Source organism: Dermacentor variabilis, chromosome 8, assembly GCF_050947875.1.
Source record: "Dermacentor variabilis isolate Ectoservices chromosome 8, ASM5094787v1, whole genome shotgun sequence".
Classification (NCBI taxonomy): Eukaryota; Metazoa; Arthropoda; class Arachnida; order Ixodida; family Ixodidae; genus Dermacentor; species Dermacentor variabilis.
This window is the reverse complement of record NC_134575.1, coordinates 126,943,654-126,952,469: the sequence shown is the minus strand read 5'-3', so window position 1 is coordinate 126,952,469 and position 8,816 is coordinate 126,943,654. Positions and strand designations below refer to the sequence as shown.

The 8,816-nt window shown below is 44.6% G+C and overlaps 1 protein-coding gene across 1 annotated transcript in view; it reads left to right on the top strand.

Annotated features, from left to right (window-relative positions):
* The first annotated feature begins 4,722 nt into the window (after window positions 1-4,722).
* The window catches only part of LOC142591566 (glutathione hydrolase-like YwrD proenzyme), a 60,669-nt gene continuing 56,575 nt past the window's right edge, over window positions 4,723-8,816 (top strand). The window contains exon 1 of the mRNA XM_075703878.1: window positions 4,723-4,845. Within this exon, the coding sequence (XP_075559993.1) occupies window positions 4,723-4,845 (123 nt within the window). The remainder of the gene's footprint in view (window positions 4,846-8,816) is intronic.

The window sequence follows — 8,816 nt, the reverse complement described above, 5'->3', positions numbered from 1 at the left end:
TTCTCCCCTTTCATTTCCCTTTTCCTGTTCTCCAGTGTAGGATAGCCCACCGAGTTCAGCCTTGTTAACCTCATTGCCTTTCCCTCGTATCTGCGAATATCATCATGAAGAACATAGAGATGAGGACACCGGCCACCACGTGTCCGATCTTGAGGGACACCTTGCAAGCAACTTGAAGAAACTGTTCGCATTCCCGCCTGCACAACTGCCAGAAGCTCCTCCGGCCTCCCATGCAAGGGCACTGAAGATAGTGTAGACAAATGCAAGCGTGTCATAACACCACTCGCACTTGACCGAGGCCTTGTGCGCATTGGGGCCTATGAAACAGAGCGATTGGACAATATACCAGCGGGACTGGTGAAATGTTTGGGCAACACAGCCCGAGAGTGCCTCGCTATAATATCTACCGGCATCCTGCATCGTGAACCCATTCAACCAGACTAGCAATGCGGACGCATTAGGTTCTTGTCTAAGGAGGCTCTAAACAATGGAGTGCTAAAGTACTACAGGCCACTCATGGTCAACAGTGTGTTATACCACCTGTTCGCGCAGGTAGTCAAAAAGTGGATCTCCTCATGGGCCGAAATTAATGGCGTTCTTACTCAAAAAGCAGAACCGCTCACTGAAGGACAGTCTGTTTGTGTTTAGCCAGACGGTGGAGGGGGTGCAAAAGTAGCTGTGAACTTAGTAGGATGCTTTCTGGACGTTCCGGAAGTGTATGACGGGGATCTGCAAGACCAGATACTGCGCCGCTTGGTTGAATTAAGCATGTAGAACAGATCGACTAATCATCTTCGTAAGATGTATGCAAGAAACACCGTTCTTTCCTGCTTTAACGGGCTCACCACGACACCGGTGGCAGCACGCAGAGGACTGAAGCCAGGGTGCTTTCTGTCCCCCTTAATTTATGTGGTATATATGTCGGTGATGAAGGCTGATCCGGAGTGGCCTCCGATTTCAGTTGAAGTACATGGTGGACGGTCAGCCGAACTCTTGGAGATTGCTGGGGCTGTTGTTTGCGGAAGACAAAGTGCTCCTTGCCGAGAACGTAGAGCACGCATAGCGGTCGGTCTCTTTGGCTACTGCCTACCTCTCTCGGCTGGAACTGAAGTTGAATGCAAGGATGTCTATGGGGCTGCAGTTTTCCGGTTCTTAAGAGGAAGCCTTAGCTCGGACCAAACTCCGACGTGGCCTATTCAAATACAAGTAAAACGCAAAAACGTTTTTCTGAGATAACCCGCCGCCGATATTAATTAAATGTTTTGCATGTGAGAGAAAAAGTTTAATTCTAGGGACTGTTGGAAACGGAATTTCGATTTATGTCCCGAATTTTGTTAAAAGATTTTAAAAAATTCGGAAAAACGAAAAATATAGACGCAGGAAATTTATGAAAAATAATAGCTCTGAATTACGAACAGATATCGCAGTTCTGTAAACGGCATCCATTCGATCATTCAAAGCAGACAAATTTCATCTGTCAATTTATGTCTTATGTGAATTATTACGTTTCTTACAAGGGTTCTGCTAAAACTGCATTCCCATATTACAAAATTTATATAGATTCACGAGTAACACAACAATTTTGTACGCTTTAGATGTACTATCAAATGCAATTAACATAATTGTGATATTAAATTCCTTGGTGTGGTACAAAGTTGTAAACTTGGTAGTTTCGTTTTCTGAAAATTTTAAAGTTCTGCAAATTTTCAAAAAAACATTGACGACCTAAATCGAAAATTCGGAAATACAGAGTCACAAGATTTTAGGTTTTTCTTGTAGATGCAACAAACCTCGTCAAATTTGGTACAGTGGTTGCCGAGGAAAACGATTTCTCATTTCACACTTATTTGGATAGGAGCACCCGAGCTAAAGCTTCCTCTTAAGGTGACACACTCCTGATTCTTCCCAATAATACCACTATACCATGGGTCACCGAATACCGTTTCCTTGGTGTAATGCTTATTTCGTCATAAAAGGTTTTGGAGCAACACGATGACCACTTCAAACGGGTTGCTAAGATAGCATGCAATTTGCTGCGCAGACAATGTATGTGGGTTTGGAGTCGTCCTTGAAGGTGGTAGGCGTGCTTGGTCTCAACTTTGTTATTGGTGTTGTATGCCTCTCAGCGAACGTGTGAGGATGAATAGAACGCAGTCAACGCTAAGTTGGGAGAACAGTTATGGGTTATCATGGGCGCGTCGCTGTCGAGGCGTTTCAGGGCGACATCCGCCATCCTTCTTTAGAGGCAAGAGAAGCGACCCGCAAGATTTCATTCGACGGCCGTCTAAGGGTAATGAACTACAAAAGGTGGGCTCGACAAGTGTTAGGATATCTACATTTCAAGGATGTACAAGCTCAGTGTAGTAGACGCCTATACATTATTCAGCGTATATCTGGGTTGTTCGCTCATTTTGTGCAGGAACACAGCGAACCCCAGTGGGCGAAGGCATTGAGGGCTCAGGCTAGGCAAGAGGAGCCGGGTTATGGCAATCCGGAATGCTTTATAAACGAAAGCTGCAATCCTACAGCACCCAGAAAACAACCATTGCAGTGTAAAATGTATATGAAAACGGCGATCGGGGCGGCCTTTGTTTACAGGCTCGCGCAGGAACTCTACACGCTCTTGCGTATCAACGGCACTGACCCAAAACGGGAAGTGTTGGCAACAAAGTGCCGGGCGTGTGGAGAAAAGGAAGGGAACGCCGATAATCTGGTTTTGGGCTCCAGAAGCCTCACGTGAGCCAAGCCACACAGAGAGGACCACGTTACTCGAAGCGCTGACATTTACCGTTGTCGTGCAACCATACGCTCGTGATGAAACCGATGGTACTCCTGAAGGACTCGCAATAGCAGTGTCCACCACGAAGAAAAAGCTGCAAAAGTGGTGGAGTGTAGCGAGCGCACGTCCTTCAACTGAAGTTAGATCATCAGTCAATATGACAATTAGGATATTGTTCCTTTTTACTGCTTTTTATTTTTCTCTTCTTTTGCGACATTGCTATTTCGTTATTCAATACTTCTTATCATGGCTAGAAGGCAGCACTAGCGCCCGACCGTTCTAGAAGGTAGAAACCAATATTAACATCGAAGCGCTACAGTGGAGTCTCGATGCCGTGTATGCCTCACACATAATTTGTTTCAATGGTGGCAATACGTTGTGTGGCTATATTTATTCAGTGCTAAAGCATTGCCTTTGAAATGTTTCTGTAGAATTTCTTTTGGTGCTCGTTTCCTTTCGCTGCTCTTGATGTGATAGAGCCACACCAACTAACCCAGATCCAAGTCTTGATGCAGAATTGCTCTATTAAAGTTCTACTAGCAAATACAAAGGCGATTAGAGCACGCCAATTGCAAGAATGAGCACCTTAATATAAAGGTTACAGTCTGCGGATTGTAGGCTCACCTCAGTAGGAAGCAAAATAAAACTATTTGAACTTTAGTAAGCCTTCTTCAAAAGCGAACGAGACATAACAGTTTCTAGAACAACAGCAAAAGAAAATCGCCTTACAGCGTGATTGAATATAAATGGCTGTAGAGAGCATTTTCGAGGAGCCACCTCACGGTCTTCTAGTACTACCCCAACTACATAGAAAGTGTATTCTGAGGTGCACTGAAACATGTCATCACTAGCAGTTAACGACATTCCAGCAAAAACCACACACATAAGAACACCTAAACATAATGCGCCGAATTCACAAAGCTTTCGTTCGTAAGTGCTGTTCTTCATTGGCTGATAGCACGACGCTAATGATATGTCCTACATCATTATTAGCTGGCAAGAACGCGTTTAGAGTAGTAACATATTGTGAATGCGGGCCCAGTACCCTTATTCATGAAACGTCTTACGCTATAATATTTAATAAACAAATCTCAGCCAGTCTGGATGGTGCACATGCATATAAATAAACGACCTCGGGCTCAGCAGCGCGATGCCTTAGCGGCACCTTGTTTTTTCATCCTCTTTCATTAAGAATAATTTATCGTTTCATTATTTCATTTATTAAGCACAAGTAATTTGCCCTAAGGTGTCCTTGGTGGCAAGGTTTGTTATCTTGTTACGATATGACTAATAAAAAATCGGGCCCATGGGTTAGCCCCCTTTCGTCTCGTTTAATACTCCGCAAAGGCATAGGAATGCATAAAAATAGCTACAATAATGAGAAATGTGCTAAAAACTTTCATAGATTTAAGAGCGTCAAGTACCTAGCCAAATACTGCAGGTGACAAGCGTAACTCCTTGCCAGGGCCTAGTGAACCTTTGTAGGCCAGCCTACGCCAAAACATCGCTGGAGCGCGGTGTGCATATGAACTAGCTGTTCCAAGCGGTGGACAGTGGTAGTGCGAGCACGAAACGTGTAAGCGTCTTGGCGTGGAAACACAAAGGTTGCTGTGGATTCTGGATGCTTGGCCGTGCATAGGCGGTTGTTTAGGTCAATCACGTTAGTAACAGCTTTTCCCGCTATCGCTGATTTTTGCCACTAAAGCAGGGCTCAGGCAGACATATATTGGAATGCCCCATAACCGAGTTAGAACTGCGACCTGGTTTACTCAGTCGCTAAAGCTGTCTGCAACCAGATTTTCATTAACGCTATATCAATTCCACCTTCCAGTCGACAGCGTTTGTGCGGTACTTTCTGCGCTTGAGAATGGTTGTCATGCTATGGTACATAACAGACGTACAAAACACGCAGCGGCAGGAGCCCAGCCGCGCTTACGCTGGAGATGGTGGAGTCCAAGAGCAGCTATGACTGGACAAGTGAGAGGTACATGTACGGCTTGCAGGCGACTGTTCCCGGTGCAGCAAAGGCCTGGTTCCACATCGCTACTCGTTTCGGCTCTGGAAAGGTGAGTCTCGCTGCGTGAGTGCTGTCAGCGTAGTCACACCTATAATGAAACTGGTTTTAAAATGCTGGAGTAGGGAGTGAATCAAATCATTTCCCGGTCCTCAGTGAAAGTACTCTAGAAGTTTGAGAAAACTACCAAAAGAATGAGGTATAACTCTATGCCAATTGTATTCGATTATTGAGGCAGTTCCTGAGAAATTTGCATCGAACAAGTGATAACAATATAGCCGCTGTTTGTTTTTGCTAAATCATTGGGAAAAAGGTCATATTTTTGATTCCCTGTGCGCAATTCAGTAGTAGAACAAATAGTTATCGTTTGTTGTGTGAATTACACTACACACTCATTACTAACCTGTAAACTTGCACTGCTAGGTGCCTACGTTGGCCATCTAAAACTACATGTGTGGCTGGTGAAAAAAGGGGCTAATTTTTGACCAATGTTTTATTTTCAGCTTCAATTTCCAATAATTGTGATAAGTTGTAATTAGAAGATCACTGTTTTTCGTCACAGCAGTAGAGGATGCATACGTCGAAGCTAGAAAAACCAGTATACCTGCTGACTGGATATCACTTCATTGCTGCTCACATTTCTAGTTCACAAGTGAGACACCTGGCTTAGAGGGAAGTGCAAAATTTATACTTACAGTTTGATAATATGTGGGATCAAAATTCGATTGCTCGTATAGGCAATATTCGACTGCACCACCTAATAATGTTGATTTTGGCAAAGTCGCGATATCTACAAAAGAAAATTTTTCATAAATGTATATTAACTCGTACACCCTTTCAAAGACCTAGCAAACAGCAAGTGATATTGCTGAAGCCAGTAATACCACCGATGGTTATTTGGTGATTGCATATTTTACATTGCGAGGAACACGCCCCTGAGCTCCAGTATAAATCGGATAACGCACATCAAAGGAGCTCTATTGAGATCAGAGTTTCCACAAAAATTAAAATTACTTGCACACTGATGCCAATGAGAAACATGGGCATCATCATCATCATCATTTTTCAGCCTTGTCACGCCCACTGCAAGGCAAAGGCCCCTCCCATACTTCTCCAACTACCCCGGTCATGTACTAATTGTGGCCATGTTGTCCCTCCAGACTTCGTAATTTAATCCGCCCACCTAACTTTCTGCCCCTCCCTGCTACGCTTCCCTTCCCTTGGAATCCAGTCCGTAACCCTTAATGACCATCGGTTATCTTCCCTCCTCATTACATGTCCTCCCGATGCCCATTTCTTTTTCTTGATTTCAACTAAGATGTCATTACCTCGCATTTGTTTTCTCAACCAATCGGCTCTCTTCTTATCCCCTCCCCCTTAACGTTACACCTATCATGCTTCTTTCCAAGGCTCGTTGCGTCGTCCTCAATTTAAGTAGAACCCTTTTCGCAAGCCTCCAGGTATCTGCCCCGTACGTGAGTTCTGGTAAGACACAGCTGTTTTAAACTTTTCTCTTGAGGGATAATGGTAACCTGCTGTTCATGATCTGAGAATGCCTGCCAAATGCGCCCCAGCCCATTCTTATTTTTCTGGTTATTTCAGTCTCATGATCCGGATACGCGATCACCACCTGCCCTATGTATTCCCTTACCCCTTCCATTGACTCGCTACTTATTGTAAACTGCGGTTCTCTTCCGAGACTGCTAAACATTATTTTAGTTCTCTGCAGATTAATTTTTAGACCCACCCTTCTGCTTTGCCTCTCCAGGTCAGTGAGGATGCATTGCAATTTGTCCCCTGAGTTACTAAGCAAGGCAATCTCATCAACGAATTGCAAGTTGCTAAGGTATTCTCCATTAACTCTTATCCGCAGTTCTTCCCAATACAGGCCTGTGAATACCTCCTGTAAACACGTTGTGAATAGCATTAGAGAGATCGTATCTCCGTGCCTGACGCCTTTGTTTATTGGGATTTTGTTGCTTTCTTTATGGAGATCTATGGTGGCTATGGTTTTCGCGAAATGCGAAAACACCCGTGTACTTAGAATTAGGTGCACGTTAAAGAACCTCAGGTGGTCGAAATTTTCGGAGTCCTCCACTACGGCGTGCATAATCAGAAAGTGGTTTTTGTCACGCAAAACACCATAATTCAATTTTTAATTTAACTCCTACGGGGACAGTAGAGTATCCGTCTCCAGTGCAAGAGGACCGTGATTCACATCCCGGTGCCGCGCAATTCTCCACCGAAAAAAAAACCATGTGTTGAGAAAATTGCACAAACAGGCCTGGAGTGCGGCCTGATCCCGGTGACCAGAACCGGTAACGCACTCTCTCACCAGAGCAGGATTGGCCACCCTGGTGCAGTACTTGGCCACAACCTCCTATATCAGTCCCCAGCAGCCGCGAAGCAACTGACCACGGCGGCGGTCAGATCTGTAACGCTGCAGAGGGTGCTAAGAATACCTGGTTCCGGACAGGCCACCATTGGAATCTGAACCTGGCAACGTTTAACCCTAGAACGCTATCTAGTGAGGCGAGTCTAGCAGTGTTATTGGAGGAATTAGACGGTAGTAAATGGAATATAATAGGGCTCAGTGAGGTTAGGAGGACAAAAGAAGCATATACAGTGCTAAATAGCGGGCATGTACTGTGTTACCGGGGCTTAGCGGAGAGACCAGAACTAGGAGTCGGATTCCTGATTAATAAGGAAATAGCTGGTAACATACAAGAATTCTATAGCATTAATGAGAGGGTGGCAGGTCTTGTTGTGAAACTTAATAAGAGGTACAAATTGAAGGTGGTACAAGTCTATGCCCCTACATGCAGTCATGATGATCATGAAGTCGAAAGCTTTTATGAAGACGTGGAATCGGCGATGGATAAAGTCAAAACAAAATACACTATACTGATGGGCGACTTCAATGCCAGGGTAGGCAAGAAGCAGGCTGGAGACAAGTCAGTGGGGGAATATGGCATAGGCTCTAGGAATAGCAGAGGAGAATTATTAGTAGAGTTTGCAGAACAGAATAATATGCGGATAATGAACACCTTTTTCCGCAAGCGGGTTAGTCGAAAGTGGACGTGGAGGGGCCCGAATGGTGAGACTAGAAATGAAATCGACTTCATACTCTGCGCGAACCCTGGCATCATACAAGATGTAGACGTGCTCGGCAAGGTACGCTGCAGTGACCATAGGATGGTAAGAACTCGAATTAGCCTAGACTTGAGGAGGGAACGGAAGAAACTGGTACACAAGAAGCCAATCAATGAGTTAGCGGTAAGAGGGAAACTAGAGGAATTCCGGATCAAGCTACAGAACAGGTATTCGGCTTTAACTCAGGAAGAGGACCTTAGTGTTGAAGCAATGAACGACTATCTCATGGGAACCATTAAGGAGTGCGCAATAGAAGTCGGTGGTAACTCCGTTAGACAGGAAACCAGTAAGCTATCGCAGGAGACGAAAGATCTGAACAAGAAACGCCAATGTATGAAAGCCTCTAACCCTACAGCTAGAATAGAACTGGCAGAACTTTCTAAGTTAATCAACAAGCGTAAGACAGCGGACATCAGGAACTATAATATGGATAGAATTGAACAGGCTCTCAGGAACGGAGGAAGCCTAAAAACAGTGAAGAAGAAACTAGGAATAGGCAAGAATCAGATGTGTGCGTTAAGAGAGAAAGCCGGCAATATCGTTACTAATATGGATGAGATAGTTCAAGTGGCTGAGGAGTTCTATAGAGATTTATACAGTACCAGTGGCACCCACGACGATAGTGGAAGAGAGAATAGCCTAGAGGAATTGGAAATCCCACAGGTAACGCCAGAAGAAGCAAAGAAAGCCTTCGGAGCTATGCAAAGGGGGAAGGCAGCTGGGGAGGATCAGGTAACAGCAGATTTGTTGAAGGATGGTGGTCAGATTGTTCTAGAGAAACTGGCCACCCTGTATACGCAATGCCTCATAACCTCGAGCGTACCGGAATCTTGGAAGAACGCTAACATAATCCTAATCCATAAGAAAGGG